This window comes from Salvia hispanica, chromosome 6, assembly GCF_029641045.1.
Source record: "Salvia hispanica isolate PSC_SH4W2 chromosome 6, Shi_PSC_v1, whole genome shotgun sequence".
Lineage (NCBI taxonomy): Eukaryota > Viridiplantae > Streptophyta > Magnoliopsida > Lamiales > Lamiaceae > Salvia > Salvia hispanica.
The window spans coordinates 48,539,043-48,563,213 of record NC_142697.1 but is presented as its reverse complement, the minus strand read 5'-3'; the positions used below and the strand labels follow the sequence as shown (position 1 = coordinate 48,563,213).

The following is a 24,171-nucleotide window of genomic DNA, read 5'->3' as shown; positions in this document are numbered from 1 at the left end:
TGTCCCCATCTTCTTCATTCACTTAAATTTCACGCTCAATTTTTCTAGCAAATTCACGCTACTGTATGCTCTCGTTTTCTCTCCGAATATTCATCAATTGGCATCGGCTTCTCTCGGGACTTCGAATTAAATATCCACGACGACCAAGGTAAGCTTCCACCTGCGAATTTGAATCCTAATTTCGTGCGTGAAGCCCACAAATTTTTCTTGCGATTTTTGATTCAACACTTTCAGATTTGTAACGATAATCTGTGTTTCGTCCATTCTGCTCTCATAATTGACTATTTCTAGCATTGTGCTGCATATTCCAATTGAAAATTGTGGTTAAAACTATTCCAGATTCATATTTAGGGTGACAAATTAAGGAATAATCGACTTAAGTGCAACAAACTACAGTTATGGATGGATGAACACAATAATTGCAAATCAAATTTTTGAAAAATGATGATTCATAGTAGCGTGGGAGTTGAGTGGGTTTGGGAGTTAGAAATTTGAACCCAATGTATTCTCATGTAAACAAGTTATCATATATGCATGCACCTAGCAATTACTGCAATTCAATAGCTCTTTTCCTCAATTTCGAAATCATATTTGTGAACTACCTAATTGAAGTTGTGCTTCTGTGCAAAAACTGATATTCTTCCAGATTTGAATTGTTCAAGTGAGAAGCTTGGATCAGCAGATGTTAATTATGATTTCTTTGTGCATAATCTGTATTTCTTCCAGTTTTCTTAAACTATGATGCTTGTGTGCTTAATCTGGTTTAGAAGCTTGTTCCAGATAACTCATTTGGTCTATTTGCATTCTATTCCTAGTTATTCATTTTTGTGATGTTTGTCATATTTGGAGTTTTAATTATCTACAAATCAAGAAACAAAACATTGGATTATCAAAGAATTAAAAATGGATAACTGCTTGTGTGTCAATTTTTTGAAGTGGTGGTTCTAACTGTCTACTCATATATGTTCTTCGTAGATGGATCCGCATGCAAAATCGGACAAGACCATTGTGCGGATGTTAGAAGAGATAATGAGAAATTATTATATCACCCGTCTTTGTATCATTTTTCTGATCTACACTAAGCTGTCTCAGAATAAGAAAAGGAAGCGTACTCAATTAGTTCTTCCTTATAGCCAGATGGACAGGGTAGACTTACAAGTCAGTCATCTGAATAGGTTAGTCGGTGTTACTGACACTGATTGCATAGTCAACCTTAGAATGGATAGGAATGCGTTTGGTAGATTATGCTCTCTATGCCGACAGCTTGGAACTCTTCGTGACAGAAGGTCGGTTTATATTGAAGAACAATTGGCCATATTCCTAAGCATACTAGCACACCATAAAAAAAATCGTATCACTAGATTTGACTTTTTGCGGTCGGGCCAAACTATTTCCTACTATGTAAACGAAGTTCTCCAGGCTATCATAAAAATGCACACGTTATTCATTGTGAATCCTGAGCCAGTTCGCGACGACTGTGTCGATTGGAGATGGAAACACTTCAAGGTATTGTTTCATCAATTGACATTAGTTAATATACATTCATCGCACTCGACTGATCATTTGCTATGTGTGTTATATACATTAATTTTCTTGTAGGGATGTCTTGGCGCTCTAGACGGTACACATATTAGCATTTTGGTTCCTAATGCCCTCAAACCTCGATTTAGGAACAGAAAAGGACAGATAACAACGAATACGTTGGCAGCTTGTGATAGAGATATGCGATTTACATACGTTCAACCGGGGTGGGAGGGATCTGCCGGAGACGCTCGCGTTTTGAGGGATGCGGTAAACCGACCTCATGGTCTGAGAGTCCCATTAGGTATTGTCTCCAATCTTTCTGTGTAAATATTTATTGATACTGTGAATTTCTTTTCTGAACAAATTCCATTCCTCATACCCAGGGAATTATTACCTCTGTGACAATGGTTATGCCAATAGTAATGGATTTTTGACATCTTACCGAGGCGTTAGATACCACCTCAAAGAATGGGGCCCGAACGCTGATGTGCCTCAGAACCCTGTTGAGTTGTACAATATGCGACATACTAAAGCGCGCAATATTATTGAACGAGCATTCGCCGTGCTGAAGATGCGATGGGGCATACTCCGTAGTCCATCATTCTACCCTATCAAGGTGCAAATTCGTATAATTAGTGCATGTTTCTTGTTACACAACTATGTCCGGGGCGAGATGTCTGTTGATCCTCTAGAAGCTCTTATCGAGGGTTGGACCGATGGACATGGAGCTGATGAAGACTCCAATGATGTTCCATACGTTGATTTCGTCGAAGCAACAAATGATTGGAGCAACTTCCGGGATCAATTAGCAACCACATTGTGGAATCAGGTCTAAGTTTGAATCTTCTATACTTGCATTGCTGATAATTTTTTTTGCATAATAAGAGTGATAATTTTATTTAATTCTTGCATAATTTCTTTTTGCAGCATATTAGGGGTGGCTGATGATTTTCTCTCAGAGGATTAAAGTTGCAAATGAGATGCTTAGTTGGATTTGACTTCTAGTATTCATGTGTTTAACAGGCAGACTGTTGTGATCTTTACTCTTGAACATTTCTCTATTTCCAACATGCATTCTTCAATAACTATATCTTGATCTTCATTTTAATCTCGCGTCCAGATTTCAAACACAATAGAGAAGGCTTGATTTAAATACATAACGAGGTTCGGTACATATATTAAAAACAAAATAACAGTCATAATGCATTAGAAGGAAGATTGATTTAAAACCATATGCTTTTTTAAGATGGTTGCCGCATTATAAGATGAAGATCTTTTTATATTAAAAATCACATTCAGTTGCAGCTCGTTCATGCTCGAAAATACAATTTATATCTCTAACATTTGATATCAGATACTCTGATATCAAATGATGGTCATTAAGTTATCAGACATTTGAAATCATAAATTAATGACAATTGAAATTCACCAAATGATGGTCACTGAGTTATCAGACATTTGAAATCAGGAATTAATGACAATTGAAATACACCGCATAATTCGAACTACACCATTATCATAAAAACATAGTATGTTGCAAGTTAAAGTCAGACAAAATACTTTAGAAGTTCTACAGATCACAAATGTCATTACACACAACTACTCCTAAGGTCGACACTAGCACATTGTCCATGAAATCCAAATACATCAATTGTTTTGGCATTGCAAGCCAACAAAAAACGGCGACAAATGCAGATAGGGTTCGACCACAAAAACAATAGACAAACTACACAACCTAGAAATATTTTTCGAGAGCTCGGATGACATAAGCAAGGCGATCCTCATCTGGCATACCAAGGAAAAAGTCCAAGCGCTCAACCTTCTCAAGTATCCACCCGCCTACATCAAACTTCTGCTCACGACTGAGATCGGGCAGCTTTCCCAGTTGCTCGTACACATGTTTCCTTGATTGACTGAGATCAAACTCATATCCAATGCGTTGTGCCAGAGTGTCAAGCCTCCTGTTTGTGTCATCGTGCACTTTCTCCAGCATGTGGACCAGGCCTTCAATGCCCATCTCAATCTTCCTTTTTTTCCCTCCACTGGTAGCTGTGGCCTTGGTGGGATTGCTGTGCCCAGTACTATCAGCTGCCGCAGGTGGAGTTTGAGTTCCATCTACCGGTGCCGGAGTTGGTTGGTCGCCCAAGTTGAAGTCAGCACCTCCTGTGCCAATTGATTCTTGGATATTCTCCAGAGAGTGTTGAGAGTGCAGCTCGTTTGACAGAGTCCATGAGATTCTCAGTGAAGGTACCCGAAGCACGATCTTTACCGAATATGATTTGCCAATACGGCCATAACGGCCAGCCTTTCTCCCTCATGAAACGAGCTTCAGGCTCAGCCTGCACATATCAACCTACCCATCAGCAAATCATGGTTCTTCATATGTAATCCCACAGTGACACCCATCACCAATACATGAAACATGAAATATAAATTATTCAACAAACATCTCATTGGAGAAGTAATAATTTCGTGTAACTTCACCTAGCATGCATATCAAATTTAATCACCACACAATTCTTTATGCAATCATTAATATATAGTCGGCAATCTAAAAATACTATTAACATATCCAAAAAACAACAAGTAGCAAGTGCAATCCAATTGCCACATTTCATAAACACTCTATCTACTACCTAAAGTCATAATTCACATGGCAACACAACAATTATATATTCAATAAGAGAACTAACCTTCACAATTTGGTCCCATTGATCGTCATCGCACTCAAATTTGTAGTCGCCCTTCGAATTAAACCCTACGCCACTCCTGTTCAGAATTTTCTCCAACAACCCGTAGCTTTTTTTCCACGCTGAAAGTCTGGACATGATGTGCGGCGTTCCTTTGATATTAGCTGTGGGAAACTGAATGCGCATGGCATCTTCGAGCTTCGTAAGGAAGCCAGTTCGAAACCCATTGTCCGACTTCCAGCCAGTAGCAACAAGCTCGTTCAGATGTACGACGAGGGCCTCCTCCTCTCGTTCAGTCCAGCTGCGCCTAGTGCGATCTCCTTTCGGCTTCCTCACACGTCCCAAATGAGCATTGATCTCTTTAAGCCGAACAAGACAGCAACAAGCAAATTTTGTAGAAATTAAAATGAAGAGAGTAAAACCAATATAGGTAGGGCAAAGCTCAAATTAACACAAGAGATATGAAGTAGGCTACATACGTTGAGTGCTTTGGGAATTCTCCAAGCTCAGTTGGGATCTCTTTGATGTCATCTACAGAAATAATGAAGACTCTCTAAACAAAGCCCAACAAATTGAACATACAAAGAAATCTACCAAAAAATGCCCAGCAAATTTATAAACATAGTGGAGTGGTGCGAAATCAAGTAAAACAATCAACAATGTCATACAAGGAGAAATCAGTGCGTCGTCATTCAAGATAACAATATTATTCTTGTGTATACCTCTTCACAAAATGGGAAAATCAGAGTTAAAAATTGGCCAAGAACAGAATTACCGTGAAGAGAGAACTAGCAAATGTGATTTCTCCGGTTCTCCAGCAAATTGAAGTGAAATCGATACTCAAGCCTGCGAAGAGGGAGGCGAAATCTTGATGAAGAGATAGCGAGGAGGCTGTGAAATTTGGCGGGGCATCACTAAATTTATTTCTAGGGTTAGATGAGGATAATATTGGAAATAAGAAAAATATATGAGGATATTTATGGTATTACTTGCTATTCTTAATTGCCTAAAATCCAAACCAAACATCCAAATATAAACTATTGAAACCATAAAAGTCAAACCAAACAATAGAAATATTTCTCTCCTGCCATGAAAAGGGATTCACTAACAAGAGCCCTCCCTTTTCTTGAGAAACCATATTTGTCAAAGCAAACAAATCCTAAATAGGTACCTTATTCTGATTCATTCAGAAAAATTTACATTTGAATTTGATCTCGCGTATGTATATATATGTTGGGCCCAAATTGTGTTATTGACCCATATTTAATTTGTCGGAAGACAACAATGAAAAATTGTATAAATGGATAAAGTCGGAGGCCAGTTCGCATCGAGCCCATATTATTGCTCATTTATAAATCATTGAGTAAATTAAGTCAACGACTATTTTTTTATTGAATGGCGAAAATAAATGTACAGTAATATTTAAAATACAAATAAGGAGATGCTAACACGTCATGACTAAAGAAGGGGATGCGTGTCGACCGTACAAGGCTCGTCACCATCTGTCTTCCGCTTACAACTCGATGTACATCACACCAAATCCCATCAATCATTCATATATACTCTTACTTTCCTTACAAAACTATGACAGGGAAGGAGATCATCCAAAAGGTTAAGGTACTGCCCATCTAAACGAGCGGATTATTTTTATTTTTTTCAATTCATTTCTCTTGTTTCATCTTGAATTTTCAAGCCATATTTGCATTTAAATGAAAAAAACAGCCAATAAATATTGGTACTATATTATGCAGGAAAAGGTATGTAGTAGTATAACTCAAGCAGCATCTGATAGTGATACAGGAAAAGGGAAAAGTAAGATGTCAAAGCAAATTAAACATGGATATCATTTGGTGGAGGGAAAATCAGGCCACGCCATGGAAGATTATGTTTTTGCTGAATTCAGACAAGTGGATGAGAATGAGCTTGGTCTGTTTGCTATATTTGATGGCCATGTGAGCCGCGAGGTCCCTAAATATCTCAAATCTCATCTTTTTAACAACATATTGAAAGAGGTGAACACATGTATATAGCTCCAGCTCTATACTAGTACTATTCATCAATCTTTTTAATCACAATTTACAGTATCAACTATACATGTCTGTTTGTCAAAGTTGAGTTATTTTTAGGCTATAAATAGTGGAGTAACAAAGAAAATGAGATAATAGTTGTTGCCCTGCAGCCTGACTTCTGGACTGCTACTGATGCTGCTATCAGGAGAGCCTATCGCATAACTGATAGCACGATACTGGAGAAAGCCAAGGATCTCGGAAAAGGGGGTTCCACAGCTGTGACAGCTATACTGATCAATTGCCGGAAGCTTGTGGTTGCCAATGTTGGAGATTCTCGTGCTGTCATCTGCAAGAATGGCGTGGCGAAGCAGTTGTCAATTGATCACGAGCCTGAAAGGGAAAGGGACACTATTGAGAACAAGGGTGGCTTTGTATCAAAGTTCCCAGGTATACTACATGTCATGACATTTATATTGCCTTCACTTGATATATTCACGGTTTCTCGTCTCAGGTGACGTACCGCGTGTTGATGGACAACTAGCAGTAGCGAGAGCGTTTGGCGATAAAACTATCAAGGATCATCTTAGCTCCGAACCAGACGTCATAGTAGAGACGATAGATGATGAAACTGAATTTATGATACTGGCCAGTGATGGTGTTTGGAAGGTTGGTGCTTATTTTTCTTTATTTTATAAAATGCTCAATAATGTTTTTCATTTACCCCAAATGGTTGTTGTTTTTGGACATGGAACATCAGGTTATGTCGAATGAAGAAGCAGTCAAGTGTATCAGGCAGATCAAAGATGCCAAATCCGCAGCCAAACGACTTAATGAAGAAGCACTTGCTAGAAAAAGCACAGACGATATCTCTTGCATTGTTGTAAGGTTTGCTTAGCTAGTTTTTTTTTTTTTTTTTCGTTATGTTTCTTTAGATAGTTTTGTTTAGTTTGTAGATCAGAAACCTTGCAAGAATGCTTTCTACTTCTACTTTCTCATGTGTCTACCGCAGCCAACTACACACGTTAATTAATTAGCAATCTAAAAGTAAGATCAATTCTTAACCATTCAATTAGATGATTTATTAAGATTAATCATATGGCATTACTTTCCATTTTAAGGAAAAAAATAAAAATTACTACTCTACAACTCTAAATGAAAATAAAAAATTAAATTACAACTCTTAATAAATTAATCATATGGCATTACTTTTCTTTTAAGAAAAAAAAAGGTTTTTAATTACAACTCTAGAATACCAGTACTCCTTCCGTTTTGATTAAGAGTCACCGTTTTGATTAAGAGTCACATTTGCATTTCTGCACTCATAAAAATAATAATAAATAGTTAGTTCTTCCGTTTTTGATTAAGAGTCACATTTGCATTTCTGCACTCATAAAAATAATAATAAATAGTTAAATGAGAAAAATGGTAAAAGTACGAGAGTCTTTACATTATTTTCTATCTTATTTTACTACTTATCGATTTTAACTATTTATTATTATTTTTATAAAATAAATGCAGAAATGCAAGTGTGACTCTTAATGGGGGACGGACTTTTAATCAGGGGGACGAAGGGTACTATTTTTGGATTTTAAGGATAATACTCTTTTTTTCTTGATTTATATTTATCTTATATATGCAAAAATTTACACATAAAATTATGACCTATGACTGAATTTATTAGCACAACAAATTATACACTTTTATTATTTTTTACGTGTATAATATTATATATGCAAAAATTTACACATAAAATTATGACCTATGACTGAATTTATTAGCACAACAAATTATACACTTTTATTATTTTTTACGTGTATAATATTATTAGTAGTGCATAATTATATATTTATATATTATATATTTTTCATATTAATAATACACAAAATACTGGCACGCCAATACAGAATAAATTATGCATCAATCAAATACTAAGACCCAAGGAAGGGGACTCTAAAATATGGACACCTTTATGAAAGTTATATGTATAATGTGACAGAAAGTCAGCGGCAAAATTTCCTTGTCTGTGTACATGATGGAGCATCACTGAGTCAAACTCATGTGACAAACTCTGCACTTTTCGTACTATAGATTTGCAATTGATGATCACTTCAAAATTTTCCACAATCATGGACACACCAGTGAAACTGTCAATCTCCACCTCCAACTTTCGAATACTCATATTCTTTGCCAATTGTAGCCCATGAAATAAGCATCAAATTTCGGCAGTCAAAATAGAACACACTCCAATATTAGCAACAAAACCTTACCGCCAATATCTTGTAGTATCATGGATGAGACCACCACCAAAAGTATGTCTTGATCCTCCTTCTAGCGATACGTCAGTATTGAGCTTAACGATATCCGGCAGAGGGGGCCGCCAACTGACAAATGTGGGTAGTCGAGCTACTCCAGAGGCTGTATCACTTGTCATTTTAGCCTCTTCCACAACCTTTGCTATACTAACAATATGAGTCATGCTCGCTGTAGGGCTAATTCTCAAAATGAAGTCACATCGTCTTTTCTAAATCTGCCAGCAACCTACTCCAAATACCGTGCACCATTCGACTCCACTTCCTAACAAGATTTTTGAGCTAATATATTGAATAATCCAATCTGTCACATTGAAGGCCACATCAAAAAAACCAACCTCTCCTCCATATCTCATCAGTTCTTCCCATATTCTTTTCGCATGGATGCAATCTCGTAGCATATGTAGGGCAGTCTCCTCATAATTTAAAAACAACACTAGTATTTATTTATTCAATAAATTTGCATGGTCATCTTCTATTACTTGGACATAATTCAAAATTAAGACCAAATCTATACTCTCATATTTTAAAATGAGTGGATGAGATTAAACCTTACAAATATCAACAAATAGTAGACAAAATATCAACAAGGGGATCGTCATTCTGTTATCATATCATAATTTTCGTTTTTTTTTCAACATAGTGTATTACAAATATCAACACAGTTTTATTCAGATTTTACATGAATTATATTGAAATTTTTTGAAGTATTTGTTGATAAAAAATATATTTATCAACATAAACGAAAACTAGAATAAAAATTACTATCAAATTTCATTATCTGAACGTCGTCAGAATCTATTCAATTGAAATCTCGTTAAAATCCTTATAAAATTACCTTTGATTTGATATATTTTTTGCAAAAAATAATTTAAATCGAGATTTATGTAAATTTAAAATATTAGAATGATTTTAATGAGAGAGAATTGATATTAATATTTAATTTATTTTAATAATTATTTAAATTTAAAATATAATTTATTTGATATTATATGAATCATTAAATATTACTATAATTTAATGTTAAGATTTTAATTTTTAAATTACTAATTAGTTAGCCATTAATAATAATAAGCATATAGTAGCTATAATTAACAAAATCAGCATATATAAGAATTATGAGTTTCTCTTTCCTGCGAATTATTACAATGGAAATATTGTATGAAACCCTAAGTCCTCTTGCCGGCGAAACGTCGACTCCTCCGCCTCCGCCGTCTTCCTCCCCCGAAATTGAACCTTACGTTGTCTTGCGCAACCATATTTCCCTCTCCACCATCCAGTGTCCCTCACCGGAATCGGCTGCCCCTGATTACTTCTCCCTCGACGTGAACGAGGCAGAAGATAATGGCACATTAATTTCAGCCACTCCTCCGCCGTCGCGAGATGCCGCTCCGTCGCCGGACAGAAAGTTTGAAGGCAGCTGGTTTCACTCTAATTCTCGCTTCAGAAGCCCTATGCTTCGTCTACATAAAGGTGTGAGTTTTTTTGCAAGTGCAGAACTTGTTTTACCGTTTATTGCTTACTGTTCGCCGGAACTAGCTCTTTGGAGTTGTGATTCTGATTTTTGATACTACTAAGATAGACCCTTGTTGAGCTGATTATCTGATTTTTGTGATACTCTGTTTCGTGTATGTGCAGAGATACTTGATTTTTGTGATTTTTTGTCGCCAACTGCTGAGGAGCAAGAATCTAGGAATGCTGCTATAAAATCCGTGTTTGATGTGATCAACTACATCTGGCCTAATGCTGTGGTACATTGATTTGCTTGCTCGCAGATGATTTTTTTTTTTTTTTTTTTTTTAGTATTTAGTATCATGAGTCATGACTACTTTCCGTAAATTTGCCATATAGGCTGAAGTTTTTGGATCATTTGAGACAGGGCTTTACCTTCCATCCAGTGATATTGATGTAAGTTTGTCATGTTAGTGGTTACTGTGTATATATTGTTTTATTACTATTTTTGGTTTCTCAACTTGGTAGTTGAAGTGGCATCTTTCCTGAAATGTGATGACTGAGTTTAATGCTCTATACTTTCAGTTGTGACTTTTATCTTTGTATCCTTATTTCATCTTGCAAGTCATATTGCTACAGCAATTCAAACTTCACCCGGGCCCATGAATGGTTGAGTAATCGACCATGTGTCCATGTGTCTGCTGAAACTAACGCTGTCCCAAGAAATATCCATTAGTTTGGAGTTAAGGGAACATTGCTCTCTGGAACTGTGCATTTTTTCGTATAAAATAATTATTATGAACATGTTAGTTAGGCATATGCAACCAGTAACATAAACAGTCTTACTTGACAGTTTATCACTTGGCAGGTTGTGATATTAGGTTCAAATGTAAGAACTCCTCAGATAGGCCTTCAGGCTCTCTCAAGGGCACTGTCTCAAAGAGGAATTGCTAAAAAGATGCAGGTATCTTTGGCACTTTAAACTCAGTGTCGCCTAGTTTGTTGCACTTTCTCATTCTTACATGTCTTCCTTAATTTTACAATATTAGGTTATTGCAAGAGCACGGGTGCCGATTATCAAATTTGTGGAGAAAAAAAGTGGATTTGCTTTTGATATAAGGTTAGTCTCCTTAGTCTCTGTTCTTCGGCTTCTTCCAAAAAAATGATTTGGCAGATTTCTGACAAATAATTTTGTACTCCTACTAAGTAATTCCACTTGCAGTCGGTATTTTTATAATGAAGCATCATGTTTCCATTCTGCCAGTTTGGGATGATAGCAGACTTGTAGAAAACTAGAAACTTCTTAAAACATTGTTTACTTGTTGGTTTATATATTTAGAGCCACATACCTCACCATCTATTAATTGTATTTATTCTCTTGAAGAGAGGGTATTATGCAAATCCATAAATTTAACTCAGAAATTGGCAAATTGCACTAAAATACAGCCCGTTGTTGATACGAGTGCTTAATAAATAGAAAGGAAAGTATGATGAGTCCACCAAAAGCAATGTTATGATGCCGCTACTTCCATGGCGTCTAAGTCTGTGTCCACCACACCTTACAAGCTTCAAGTGTGCAATGGAGCCTCGAGTAATTACCGACTCTCGAAAGCCATGCTGTTCAACTGCCCCACTGCCCCATCAAATGTGGGTCCAGATCAAGGTGGCTTGCAGTTACAATGTAATCGTGCAACTGAGGTGGCTGCATAGGAACTGTTGGTCGATGGAGATGCAATATGCTGACATCTTCACATGTACCTCCTCCTTTGCAACTTATTTCTTGCATCAACACTACTGTCAATCTAAGCTTTATCTCTAAACTATTGATATGCCTTTTTTTTTTTCTCATGCAAGGCTGCCAGAGACAGATTTCTGCCTAAATTGCCTCTTTCCCTTCCTCTAACTTTCGAATCTCTTCTCCATCTCCGTTTGAATGGTGCACCATTTGATCTGATATGGCAGGTCGTACCAAATTGTTAGCAGCACAATTGACAAAAACAGAATTAAACCATCCAATAGTAATTTGTTACCTGAATGGAATAACTAGAATGATATAACAAAGAACAGGATAACATATATGACCTAGGTGCATTTCATTTCTCTTGCAGTTTTCTGGGTGTCTAACATTCTAATTTCTAACCCAAAATTTCTTGGTATTTTGTTGATGACTTGATGTAGGCTCCTGCCTGTCATAGAGACTAGAGAGATCATATAATATATCTTGCATAATGCACAGGCCGAACTTCATTTCTCATCAGTTTGCATCTAATTAAGAATTTGAGATGTATACCTGTAAATGATTCAGTTTTATATATTTTTTATATGTGCTTTTTGAAATTAATATATCTATCTCTTAACAGTTTTGATGTTCATAATGGACCAAAAGCTGCAGAGTTTATAAAGGTATTAATTTTTTTTCTGCCTGCTATATTTGTTTGTTTAATTTGGCTGGTTTTAATTTCTAGTGACTTTATTTTATTCCAATTCATTTTTTTCTCTTTCATTTGCAGGATGCTGTGTCTAAATGGCCTCCTCTAAAACCATTGTGTCTAATTTTGAAAGTCTTCCTTCAGCAAAGAGAGTTAAATGAGGTAAAATATGTTTTTGTTGTTTTCCTTCAGATTTTTATCCTTGCAATTACATTTCTGTTTAGCTTTTTTTTTTTAAAAATAAAAAATAATGGTTCCCCATTTGCCTATGTGGCTGAGATGACTCGATTCCTTGGCCTATTGGTTGGAGGTGAAGCGTCTTGCCAACTGAGCTGCCCTTTGTCATCCCATTTCTATTTATCTTAACTTGCCACTATCCTCCAGGTGTACACAGGTGGAATTGGATCCTATGCACTTCTTTCTATGCTTATAGCAATGTTACGGGTAAATATTTTGTGTAAATATGTGAGTATTGTTTTAGAAACTAGGCTACAGGTGAATTAGGACTTATGTACATTGTCTTTACTAGAATTTTCTCATGGTATGTTGTCTAAACAGCTCTGTTACAAATTTCTTATTTGGCAGACTCAGCGAGATAACCAAACTTCTCCAGAATGTAACCTAGGATTCTTACTGGTATGCTGTTACTTTTTCTAATTATATTCCAAAATTATTTTAATGTTTCTGAGCCATGTGTTAAAAAATGTAATATAGTCATATTGTTTGCTTTTGATTTTTAAGAAAACTACGTCTTACCTGATTTATAATTTGAGATTTTTGTGTAGCCTATAGGAACTTATTCTTTGAAAATATTAAAAAAATGTTCCCTATTTCAGAGTCAAGATTATAAATTTCATACAATTTTCTTGTGGATGTTAGGTGAACTTTTTTGACATGTACGGCTGTAAGTTAAACACGGTTGATGTTGGTGTATCTTGCAATGGTAAAGGCACTTTCTTTCAAAAAGATATTAAAGGGTAACTAGTTGTCAATTTAAATTTTCTATTGGTTTTCGTATTTTTATATTGATTAACAGTTATTTTTGCTTAAAATCACTAATTTTTATTTCAGATTTTCAGTTGAAGGCAGGCCATCTCTAATTGCCATTGAAGATCCACAGGTTACCCTTCGGAATTTGATATTTCTTGCATCCCCCCTCCTCTGGAAACAATTATCTGGCAACTATATGATTCAATCATGGGAGGAGAGTGTGTGATAGTAACCTGTATAGAATTTCTCTGTTCTCGTTTTTGTTTTTATGATGCAATGCAATGCTCGCTTCTTCTGGCTCTTACAACATGAAAGGGGGTAACTTCCCCATTGCATGGATTGTATTTTGTAATTCATACATTTTACATGTGAAAACAGGCTCCAGACAATGATATAGGGAAGAGCTCGTTCAACTATTATCAGGTAGGTTGTTTACTTTATTTTGTCATGATGCACACTAGTCACTCTCGAATGTAGTGGGGATTAGAGGTCTTGCTGTTATTCATCTTGACTTCAACTTAATCTGGGAAAATGGATTCAATGTTTCCTAAATACGTACCTTTTTTCTTATACAAGTCAACAATTTGCTCATGCAAATTAGAGCATATGATTTACTCCACTAATAGTAGAAGATTGGTTAGTGATTTCACTGTTTTTGTAGTATCCAACTTTGTTTTTAGACATTAGTTTACCTATATCTATTTTTGCAGTTGCAGCATGAGTTGATAGTATATTTGATTAGACACCATCTTTCAGTTGGCAAATTACATCACCAGTTTGTTTGTGAGTTATTTATGGACTGTTCCACTTGCCTATGCATGGTCTCATGTTGGTGTTGGTGCAGGCAAAATCTGCTTTTGCAATGGCTTTTTCTACATTGACTAATACAAAGACCATAGCGCGTCTTGGTCCGAACAAGAGTATCCTTAGTGCTATAATCAGGCCAGATGCGGTATTACTGGAACGAAAGGGAGGGTCTGATGGGAAGCTGACATTCAATAACTTATTCCCCAATAACGGAGAGCCTTTGGATCGGCTGCACGGTGATCAGCAGGAAATTTACTGTAACTGGGCCTTGAACGATGAAGAGGAAGAACCACTCCCACGTGGAGGTGGTGGAACTCCTGGTGATAGCGATGTGAAATCATCAGGTAAGAAAAGAAAGGCTTCTAAGGAGAAAAGATCTTCTAAAAAGGTGAAAGGTCATGTCTCTGTAGACAGACGCGAAAAGGAGCATAGCGAGAAGAGGTGGGGGCCAAAGCGGAGATGGAGACACCTTCAGAGCTCGGGATGATAACTGATTTGAGAAGTGAGACTCAATTGAAGATTCAACAGGAATCATGGCCTTGTTGTAACATTTCAATATGTATAATTTTGTAAGGAATGAATATAGGAAATGCAATCTGCAATAGTGTTCTAGCCAATTAAACGACTTTTGATATCTTTTAAACACAAAACTAGTTTTCTGAGTATTAGCATTAAATGCTTCAATTTTGGCAAAACACACCTACAGGCAACAAGTTTGTGTACTAATACATTTTATTTATTAGGTTCTACTACAATTTTTTTATTCAGGTTCTTGTACAAATATATTTTGTTTTAGAGTGAACTATAAAAATAGCTTTTGAACTAATGATTTATTTCACCAGTAGTCTTGGATCTTAAAAATATGTCTAGTAGTCCTTGAACCAAGGGTTTAATTTTAGTCAAAATAACTTCCCGGTAGCGAATTGACTATATTGACTATCACGTTTCTCATTTAAATACTCCATATTGTAGAGAGAGTAATACTTTTATCTGTATGCAAAGACTAGGTCGGTCTAAGAAAAATATCCTTTGGATCAATCTAACTGCTGCAACTATTCACTACTCTCTCCGTTCCATAGCAATGGAAGCGTTTATTTATGACACGATTGTTGATTTTTACTATAAAAAAAAATGATTTATTACTATGGAAAGCAACTATTTAGTACTCTCTCCGTTCAATACTAATGGAGACGTTTATTTATGGCATGGCTGTTGACTTTTACTTAAAAAAAGAAAATGATTTATTACTATGGAATGCATCAAAATGGCAAATTGACTTTATTACTATGGAACGAGGGAGGAATAGTTGTTAAGCTCGATCAACACAGCAGCAGCTCCCGCGTCGATAATTCTGTCAAATTTCATCGCAAATGCCGATTTGCGATCCCTCATCGTCTTCCACAGGCGCTGGCTCAACCAAATTGTGGATTATCCACGGCGTGGCGGTGGGGGCGGCCGCTGCTTTGGCGCTTGGCGCCCATTATTACATGTTTTATCGGCGATCCGGCGAGTTCCGGAGCCGCGTAGTCGGAATTATACCCGCCCGCTTTGCTTCTTCTCGCTTCGAGGGCAAGCCTCTCGTTAACATCCTAGGCAAGCCTATGATCCAGGTAATTTCCCCACGAGATCTACTATATAAGTGCAGATTGGTTACCGCTTTTGATTTGATTGTGGAAAACACAAAATTAAGCTGCTTTCATGCTTTGATTACACATATATATGCATATGTACTGTATGTACTTGTCATTGTTTCAATTTGGCTGGTTGATTGCAGAGAACATGGGAAAGAGCTAAAATGGCAACCTCATTGGACCATATTGGTATGCGACACCTCATTAACTGCCCCATTGTGTAGTACTATGCTATCAGTTTAGTTTTTTGTTGATTTGGGATTTGCTTCTGTAGTTGTGGCGACTGATGATGAAAAAATTGCTGATTGCTGTAGAGGTTTTGGGGCCGATGTTGTAATGACATCGGAATTGTGCAGAAATGGTATGAGTTGTTGCACTTGTGCCTCGAATTGGCAAACATTTCTTCGGTTCAGGGATTTTCACTTAATAGTTTTCTTTGTCTGGACTTGAAAGGGACGGAGCGCTGTAATGAAGCACTTAGCAAGTTGGATAAGCGATATGATGTTGTTGTCAATATCCAGGGCGATGAGCCCCTCATAGAACCTGAGATAATAGACGGCATTGTCAAAGCGCTTCAGGTAAAGGAGTTTCACTCTTGGATTTCTCATTGATTTTGATCAAAACAAAAGCTTAAAGTTAGTATTACATGGTTTTTGGATGTATAGATCAATCTTGTTTGTTAATTTAGTGGAGGCAATTGCACTGCACTAAGAAATTAAAACAACAGATAAACAAGGGCAATTAAAATTTAAAACAACTACTCCACTACTTAATTGAATAAAATAACATATGTTTAATACAATAACTCCAACTTATTCCATTATATCATGTCAAATCCTATCTTCAAATTCTAGTTTTTTTCCTAATCTATTCTCTGACTATTAGTTGCAGCTGCTTTTTTGTACTGGCTTTAATTTCACAGGATTAAGTTGATTTTTATTGTCTAAGCCTTCAGATTTTCTTCTTACTATGTAAGGATGGAGTAGGAAAAAGACGCAATGAGGAAGAACAAAAAGTGTAAAGGGCATTCAAATAAGTTGAACTAGTTCAAGTTTCATATTATTGATTTAAGATGTAAATATGGAATGCGTTCAAATAGGATAATTAACATAAAGTTTTTCGGAAAGGAAATAAGACGGATAGTAGTTATCTAATTTTACAAGTAAATGACAGGCCATAAGAAGGAAAAATGGACCTTCAACTATAGGCATCTAACTGGTTATACCATTGCTAATAGGGGATAATTACAACACCTTTAATGAGTATAAGAAGTTAAGAACACACATAAACCTCTGATAGGATGTTCAGCAGAATCAGCACGAATTTTGATTTGATGCTTGCTTGGTTCTGATCTTATACCTCTACATTTTCTAAAAGTAACATTCTCGTGGCATTCACTGATGAAATCTAAAGTTAGAAAGAGGTTCCAATGCATTTTTTTCTCTTTTGGCACTGTAGTGTATCATTTATTCGGGATTGCTACTAATATTTAAATGTGGCTAATGCAGGCTGCTCCAGACGCAGTCTTCAGCACTGCAGTTACTTCTCTAAAACCTGAAGATGCACGTGATCCAAATCGTGTAAAATGTGTGGTGGATAACCATGGATATGCAATTTATTTCTCTCGAGGATTAATACCATTTAATAAGTTAGTAACTATCAGATATGTTCTTGACTGATATCCTGCTTTCAGTATTGCGAAATTGGAAATTTATGTCATCATAACTGGTGCAGGTCCGGGAATGTCAACCCTCAGTTTCCATATTTACTTCATTTGGGGATTCAGGTATGAAGTGAACTAACTAGATGGCTCAAATTGTCGATGCTCCAAGTAATAATCAAGCTCCAATACTACGTTTCTGATTACTCGACAGAGCTATGATACAAAGTTTCTCAACATATACCCTGAGCTGCCTCCAACTCCCCTTCAGCTGGAGGAAGATCTTGAGCAACTGAAGGTTCTTGAAAATGGATACAAGATGAAGGTTTTCTTTTGCTTATATTCCTTTCCCTTATTCCTGTTCTTTCTATAAATTCTTATTGTTTATTTTCATTTGCATCTGAGAGGTCCTAAAACTTGTTCCCACAGTGAGTTTAGCTTGAGGTTCTGACCCAGATAGTTCCTATGCAGGTAATAAAAGTCGAGCATGAGGCCCACGGTGTTGACGTCCCAGAAGACGTAGATAAAATAGAGAACTACATGCGTGAAAGGAACCTGCATTAGGTGTATAATTTCTCACAGGATACATGCTGATTTTGCATTCATGATATGCAGAATGGTTTCAAGCCTCTTCTCCAAGGCATATCCATTTTTAGTTTATGGATAAATGGTTTTCTAGCAGAGTTATCAGATGAAGACTATGGGGGTTATGCACATTATGGCTGTAATTTGAGTACTTTTTTGGAGTAGTGTAAAGGTAGTATGGCTGGTTTTGATTTAAGTTCTAATTTTTTCTATGTAATTTATGAAGTTTTATTCAATTATGCATGAGCATATTTTAGTTCTTTTTTGGAAATAAGAAATGTGTGTTGTAATCAGACCCTTTTCTTCTCAATATTTTATGGTGGGGAATGTTAGGAAGAAGTTTTTTGTAGTTAGTTTGAACAGATTAACATTAGATCTGTTGTTATTGTGAAAAGAAAGTATGGTATGCACATGTACGAAGCTCAAAAAAGATTTACATGCAATCAACAAAAAAAATTATACTATAATAGTATAAATTAAGTAACTAAAGATATACTACTGACCTACTTAAATTTATGAGAAATGTAACAACTAATCAATGAAGAGTTTTTCAAATTCCAAGGTGACCACAAATATCACAATTATGAGTAAACCTTCAAGAAAACATTTAGTAGTAGTAGTTAAGTATTTCACAAATTAATAAAATCCTTAATGTATTTCATAGATATATTACAAAATAGAGGAAATGTAATTTCACTGTCTACAAAATATATATAGAGGAAAATTATTTAAACATTAGAGTAAATAGAGACGTCCACTACATATACGGTAATTTTGAAGGAATAAAGAAAACAAAATAAGCCAACTAATATAAGAATATCCTCAACCATAAAATAATAGCAGTAGTACTGTAGTACATAAAACATGAAACTAATAAATCCAAAGATGGCCAGGGCATTACAGTAATTCCACACCGCTTCTTTACCATTCCATATCTGCAATTCATGTCGTCTAAAGCTAACAGTTTAACACACTTTTGTGACTTGTCTCACCACTCACCAACTAGCAGTAGCATTCACCGCCATCAAATTCGGTTACAAATTCAATCAATTAGCATGCCGAATTGCGAGTTGCAGCAAAGCCTCAGCTGCAATTCCAGCAGCGATTCCGAAGAATCGGAGGAGAAAGAGGCGGAAATCTGCGGCGGCGATTGCCGTGAATGGCGGATTTTGAACCCTAGATCGGCGTGGGTGCAGGAATGGAACAGATTGTTTCTCCTAGTGTGCGCGGTGGGGCTGTTTGTGGATCCGCTTTTCTTCTACACGCTGTCGATTAGCGAGAGCTGCATGTGCCTCTTCGTCGACGGCTGGTTCGCCGTCACCGTCACCGTCCTCCGCTGCATGATCGACTCCTTGCACCTCTGGAACGTGTGGCTTCAGTTGAAGATGAACCGGAGAATGCACCACGACGGAGACGCATTGAGATATTTCAAGTCGAGGAGAGGTTTCTCCTTCGATCTCTTCGTCATCCTGCCGTTGCCTCAGGTCATTAATCTCTTCCTTAGTTCATCTATCAATTTTTTTTAATTAATTGTCTCAAAATCCTTTGTGTGACATACGCAAAGTACTTCATTTTTAGTGGAGTAGAATTCAATTGCAATTTGCAGGAGCACTTTTACCGTATATACTATTAATTGAAAAAATATATATAGGATTCCATATTTATTGCTTAAAGCGTAGTACATTTCATTTCACTATATAAATAATATGATATGTTACCAAACTTCAGAATTATTGGGGTGTAGTTTGATTAATCAATGAGACAAAATAGCATGTGTAAAATAATGTTGAATTGTTTTGTGGAATATCGATTGCTACTTTGAAGCAACATGTGGGCGTGTGTGTCCTTACATGTGTGTTTTCTTGTGCAACCATTCAATAAGTTACTCTACGTATCTAAATCTTACTTTATACTAATATTATACTCCTCAAAAAATTATAATTCTGAGCATATTCGTTTTTCATGATTCGTGGTCCCATATATCTTTAAACAAATAAAATGTAAATAGATAAAGCATTGGATATAATATTTTACATCTATGGTCCTTAAATTATTACATTTAATAAGCAACCTTTATAGTATTATTGCGAGAGTCTTTTATTATAGATATAGAGTCCTTTATAGAAGATACTGAATATGCATATTCTTTGAACTAAAAGAGGGAATAACTAGACGTATCCATGCATCACTGAATTACATAAACTTCGATAATTAAAAAAGAAGAAAAAAGTAGCACAAAATAAAATGACATAAGTGGATGTGGGTAATCGGTAAACCTCTCTCCATAAAGTTATTACTTATTATAACTCTTATTACAACATATTAGCTCCTTTATGTTTTTCTTCAAATTTCAATCGATTTGTTTTGTTTTGTTTTAGATTGATTCTTAATTTCTTTTATCTATCGAGAACAATAAATTTTGACAAAGGTTAAAGAAAAGTTTCATATACAGTGTTTGATAACTATCATGTAGTGTTTTTTTGCTCTCTGATTTTGATTAGAATGTTTAATGATATATTCTGCCTAAAATACAAATAATTATAAAATGACATCTTGTCTTTGGCAATCGTTACCGGATTAGCATAAAGTTGTGATTATGGGAATTGTTCATGCAGCTTGTAATCTGGGTAGTAATCCCAAAGCTTCTAGAAAGAGGGTGGACAACGGTGGTGATGACGGTGTTGTTGGTAATGTTCGTCTTCCAATACTTGCCCAAAATCTATCACTCAGTGTGTCTGCTCCGGCGTATGCAAAATTTTTCCGGCTACATTTTTGGCACTGTTTGGTGGGGCATTGCTCTCAACATGATCGCCTACTTTGTTGCATCTCACGTAAGTACTTTCACAACTCAGCATCATAATACAGTTGCTTTTAAATAATTACTTTTCAGATAAGTGCTTTCACAACTCAGCATTATATTTTGAGTGTGAAGTATTAACTCTTCTACTGTTGGCGTGTATGTAGGCTATATTTTTCATAAAGATTAAACTTTTCATGTATATCAATATGGATTATAATTTTGTAATGCTATATTCTACTAGAATTCATTCCTATGTAGTCATGTAGACCGTAGAATACTCATACTTGAAATTTTTACAGCAACATGTCTTCTTTATACATAATCGTCTAACAAAAATCCCAAAGTTAAAGCTTAAGCTATTTTCTAAAACAAAATCTGTACACAAATGATAGTTAAAAATGACACAACTAAGTACTACAATATAACTATTTAGAGAAATTTTTTTAAGTTGTGCTATAATATTGAAAACAAATAGACTCCTTCAAATGCTTGAACCTTATGTCTTTTATGGAGTAGTTGTATAGTTTTGGCGAGTTATGCTTGACCTATATCGGTTAGGAACCCTCCATCTATATTAACGTATTCATTCAGTTTTAGTACCTCTACTAATTAAGATTATAACAAGTTTACTTTTTCTAGTTCTCGGTTACAATGGTTCAAATTCGTAAGACAGATCAAGATCTCCAAGTTCGTGTCGAATATAAGCATATATATTTGAACTTTTCATGGTGTATGATTTTGTTTAGTTCTAGGTCTTGATTTTCCAAAAAAATGTAAGATGATCTAACACAAAACTCCCATGTAGGCTGTAGGAGCATGCTGGTACTTGCTTGGCATCCAACGAGCTGCAAGATGCTTGAAGGAGCAATGCATGAGGACCAAGGGCTGTGACATAAGAATGATGGCTTGCCAAGATTCAATTTACTACGGAGCTAAAGATCTCATCAGTGATAGAACAAGATTCATATGGGGTGAGAATAGCCATGCAAGGTCTTCATGCCTACAAAATTACGACAATTTCGACTATGGCGCTTATAAGTGGACCGTTCAGCTCGTCACCAATAACAATCGTCTCGAGAAAGCATTGTTTCCCATATTTTGGGGACTCATGACTCTTAGGTACATACACACGTCTTACCATATTTTCGAATATTGCATACTCTTTGTGGACGGAGATGAATTTGTGAATGGAACAACAGTACTTTTGGAAATCTAGAGAGCACGACAGACTGGTTAGAAGTGGTGTTTATAATTATTGTCCTCACCACTGGACTCCTTCTGGTCACAATGTTGATTGGTAACATCAAGGTGAAGTAGATCTTTACAAATAGTTGTTGGATGTTGGATTGTGATTAACTAATGTGGAAGGATGTTACACATAATGCATTAGGTTTTCCTACATGCGACGACGTCTAAGAAGCAAGCAATGCAGTTGAAGATGAGGAACATAGAGTGGTGGATGAGAAAGAGGCGGCTTCCGCAAGGGTACAGGCAGAGGGTACGCAACTACGAGAGGCAGCGTTGGGCGGCGATGCGTGGGGTTGATGAATGTGAGATGACTCGGAAACTTCCAGAAGGACTCAGGAGAGATATCAAATATCATCTGTGTTTGGATTTGGTGAGACAGGTGCCATTGTTCCAGCACATGGACAATCTCGTCCTCGAGAACATATGCGATCGGGTCAAAGCTCTCATATTCACAAAGGGAGAAACGGTAAGCCTAAACCACCAATTCAGTACTTGCACACACGCATATATAGGAGAAGCATTCATTGATAATTGGTAAGCACAAATTAAATGAATATATAGCCTTGAACCATAGTGTTGCACAAAAGTATGCATCCACTCTTCATGATCCAAGGGTTGAAAATAGTTTCCCATGCATCCTCACAATAAAATAATTAAATCAACCCTTCAACTTGCAAGTATTAGTACAATGATTGAATATTATACATTGATTGTGGTTAAGATAACAAGGGAAGGTGATCCAGTGCAAAGAATGTTGTTCATCGTCAGAGGCCATCTTCAGAGCAGCCAAGTGCTGCGCGACGGAGTGAAGAGCTGTTGCATGCTCGGCCCGGGCAACTTCAGCGGCGATGAGTTACTCTCATGGTGCTTAAGAAGACCTTTTGTGGAGAGGCTTCCGCCGTCTTCCTCCTCGCTTGTAACTCTGGAAACGACAGAGGCGTTCGGGCTCGAAGCAGAAGATGTCAAGTATGTGACTCAGCATTTCCGCTACATGTTCGTGAGCGAGAAAGTGAAGAGAAGCGCGCGCTACTACTCGCCTGGATGGCGAACGTGGGCGGCTGTCGCCATCCAGCTGGCGTGGAGGAGGTATAGACATCGCCTCACGCTTACTTCCCTCTCCTTCATAAGGCCTCGGAGGCCATTGTCCAGGTGCTCTTCTCTAGGAGAAGACAGACTTAGGCTTTACACAGCTTTGCTCACCTCTCCTAAGCCTAATCATGATCATTTTGATTTCTGATTATATATCTTGTATTCATATTCATTAGGAGTATCTCTTTTGTTTGTTCTAATATTTTGCCATTATTAATTTGTGGATATATAAATACAACTTACTTTAAACACTTCAGGAGATATACTTATCATTGTTGTGCGAAGCCAATTACTGGCTAATGCAAACGCTGAGTTTAACAAGGTTTCATTTCTTTAAATTACAAAAATTTGATTCGTATATTTGATGTCATTTGATTCGTATATTTTTGAATTTAGTGGAATACTACTACGTACTTAATACTCCAAGTCTGAAATGAATTTGTCTTATTGGTAATTGAATTTTTCCATAATAGTTGTAATTAAGGTGGATGATCTGAAAAGCTTTCGGTTATAGTTGCTGAAGAAGATATAATCTAACACTGAGGAAGTATAAACTAATTGATTTATTAGTTGGATTTTATATACATTGGAAATGTTTATTATTATTATTATTATTATTATTATTATTATTATTATTATTATTATTATTATTATTATTATTATTATTATTATTATTATTATTATTATATTATTATTATTATTATTATTATTATTATTATTATTATTATTATTATTATTATTATTATTATTATTATTATTCGACTTAATGTTCTTCAAAGTGGAACATTCAACATGTTGAGAACTACCTAATTAACCAAGTGGTCTCCACAATTCTAGCTAATAACATTTAATAATTGGCACGATGATTTAATAAAATTGAACATTCAAAACTCGCATATTAAAATAGTAGTAATAGTAATACTACTAAATTCTGATTATAGTTATAGA

The 24,171-nt window shown here is 36.1% G+C and overlaps 5 protein-coding genes across 10 annotated transcripts; 4 read left to right on the top strand and 1 right to left on the bottom strand.

The window, feature by feature from the left end:
• Positions 1-3,067: 3,067 nt before the first annotated feature.
• On the bottom strand, positions 3,068-4,762 carry LOC125208598 (uncharacterized). Its single transcript, XM_048108247.2, has 3 exons — positions 4,694-4,762; positions 4,218-4,573; positions 3,068-3,863 (listed from the first exon to the last, which is right to left on the bottom strand). The coding sequence occupies exons 1-3, from the start codon at positions 4,743-4,745 to the stop codon at positions 3,678-3,680; spliced, it is 594 nt and encodes a 197-aa protein (XP_047964204.2). The 5' UTR covers positions 4,746-4,762; the 3' UTR covers positions 3,068-3,677.
• A 983-nt stretch (positions 4,763-5,745) lies between these two features.
• On the top strand, positions 5,746-7,213 carry LOC125203756 (putative protein phosphatase 2C 39). 5 transcript variants are annotated; one of them, XM_048102190.2, is made up of 5 exons: positions 5,746-5,831; positions 5,966-6,166; positions 6,394-6,670; positions 6,735-6,889; positions 6,981-7,213. In XM_048102190.2, the coding sequence occupies exons 1-5, from the start codon at positions 5,799-5,801 to the stop codon at positions 7,116-7,118; spliced, it is 804 nt and encodes a 267-aa protein (XP_047958147.1). In that variant the 5' UTR covers positions 5,746-5,798; the 3' UTR covers positions 7,119-7,213. The 5 variants fall into 5 exon arrangements, with proteins under 5 accessions (XP_047958147.1, XP_047958146.1, XP_047958144.1 ...); XM_048102189.2 differs by having other exon boundaries at positions 5,966-6,178; XM_048102187.2 differs by having other exon boundaries at positions 5,966-6,226.
• A 2,429-nt stretch (positions 7,214-9,642) lies between these two features.
• Positions 9,643-14,905, top strand: LOC125207326 (uncharacterized). 2 transcript variants are annotated; one of them, XM_048106617.2, is made up of 13 exons: positions 9,643-10,005; positions 10,171-10,283; positions 10,384-10,440; positions 10,853-10,948; positions 11,034-11,104; positions 12,345-12,387; positions 12,495-12,575; positions 12,798-12,857; positions 12,999-13,049; positions 13,293-13,390; positions 13,485-13,533; positions 13,782-13,826; positions 14,248-14,905. In XM_048106617.2, the coding sequence occupies exons 1-13, from the start codon at positions 9,651-9,653 to the stop codon at positions 14,695-14,697; spliced, it is 1,569 nt and encodes a 522-aa protein (XP_047962574.1). In that variant the 5' UTR covers positions 9,643-9,650; the 3' UTR covers positions 14,698-14,905. The 2 variants fall into 2 exon arrangements, with proteins under 2 accessions (XP_047962574.1, XP_047962573.2); XM_048106616.2 differs by having other exon boundaries at positions 12,798-12,878.
• Positions 14,906-15,501: 596 nt separating this feature from the next.
• Positions 15,502-18,439, top strand: LOC125204404 (3-deoxy-manno-octulosonate cytidylyltransferase, mitochondrial-like). The gene is made up of 8 exons (XM_048103061.2): positions 15,502-15,820; positions 15,985-16,030; positions 16,116-16,202; positions 16,295-16,419; positions 17,350-17,489; positions 17,576-17,627; positions 17,716-17,826; positions 17,973-18,439. The coding sequence occupies exons 1-8, from the start codon at positions 15,581-15,583 to the stop codon at positions 18,063-18,065; spliced, it is 894 nt and encodes a 297-aa protein (XP_047959018.1). The 5' UTR covers positions 15,502-15,580; the 3' UTR covers positions 18,066-18,439.
• A 566-nt stretch (positions 18,440-19,005) lies between these two features.
• LOC125203876 (cyclic nucleotide-gated ion channel 4-like) lies at positions 19,006-23,581 on the top strand. The gene is made up of 6 exons (XM_048102381.2): positions 19,006-19,570; positions 20,702-20,917; positions 21,692-22,005; positions 22,086-22,194; positions 22,277-22,600; positions 22,856-23,581. The coding sequence occupies exons 1-6, from the start codon at positions 19,031-19,033 to the stop codon at positions 23,369-23,371; spliced, it is 2,019 nt and encodes a 672-aa protein (XP_047958338.2). The 5' UTR covers positions 19,006-19,030; the 3' UTR covers positions 23,372-23,581.
• Positions 23,582-24,171: the final 590 nt, after the last annotated feature.

Excerpts from the sequence above, each read along its gene's own strand:
- LOC125203876 (XM_048102381.2), top strand. The coding sequence starts at position 19,031 with ATGTCGTCTAAAGCTAACAGTTTAACACACTTTTGTGACTTGTCTCAC. Across the intron at positions 22,006-22,085 it reads TGGGGACTCATGACTCTTAG|TACTTTTGGAAATCTAGAGA; the intron begins GTACATACACAC and ends ATGGAACAACAG. Across the intron at positions 22,601-22,855 it reads TATTCACAAAGGGAGAAACG|ATAACAAGGGAAGGTGATCC; the intron begins GTAAGCCTAAAC and ends ATTGTGGTTAAG.
- LOC125203756 (XM_048102187.2), top strand. The coding sequence starts at position 5,799 with ATGACAGGGAAGGAGATCATCCAAAAGGTTAAG. Across the intron at positions 5,832-5,965 it reads AGATCATCCAAAAGGTTAAG|GAAAAGGTATGTAGTAGTAT; the intron begins GTACTGCCCATC and ends TATATTATGCAG. Across the intron at positions 6,227-6,393 it reads TTAACAACATATTGAAAGAG|CCTGACTTCTGGACTGCTAC; the intron begins GTGAACACATGT and ends GTTGCCCTGCAG.
- LOC125208598 (XM_048108247.2), bottom strand. The coding sequence starts at position 4,745 with ATGACATCAAAGAGATCCCAACTGAGCTTGGAGAATTCCCAAAGCACT. Across the intron at positions 4,574-4,693 it reads GAATTCCCAAAGCACTCAAC|AGATCAATGCTCATTTGGGA; the intron begins GTATGTAGCCTA and ends TTCGGCTTAAAG. Across the intron at positions 3,864-4,217 it reads AATGGGACCAAATTGTGAAG|GCTGAGCCTGAAGCTCGTTT; the intron begins GTTAGTTCTCTT and ends TGATATGTGCAG.
- LOC125207326 (XM_048106616.2), top strand. The coding sequence starts at position 9,651 with ATGAGTTTCTCTTTCCTGCGAATTATTACAATGGAAATATTGTATGAA. Across the intron at positions 10,949-11,033 it reads GAATTGCTAAAAAGATGCAG|GTTATTGCAAGAGCACGGGT; the intron begins GTATCTTTGGCA and ends TTACAATATTAG. Across the intron at positions 12,576-12,797 it reads AGCAAAGAGAGTTAAATGAG|GTGTACACAGGTGGAATTGG; the intron begins GTAAAATATGTT and ends ACTATCCTCCAG.
- LOC125204404 (XM_048103061.2), top strand. The coding sequence starts at position 15,581 with ATGCCGATTTGCGATCCCTCATCGTCTTCCACAGGCGCTGGCTCAACC. Across the intron at positions 16,203-16,294 it reads ATCGGAATTGTGCAGAAATG|GGACGGAGCGCTGTAATGAA; the intron begins GTATGAGTTGTT and ends TGGACTTGAAAG. Across the intron at positions 17,628-17,715 it reads TACTTCATTTGGGGATTCAG|AGCTATGATACAAAGTTTCT; the intron begins GTATGAAGTGAA and ends ATTACTCGACAG.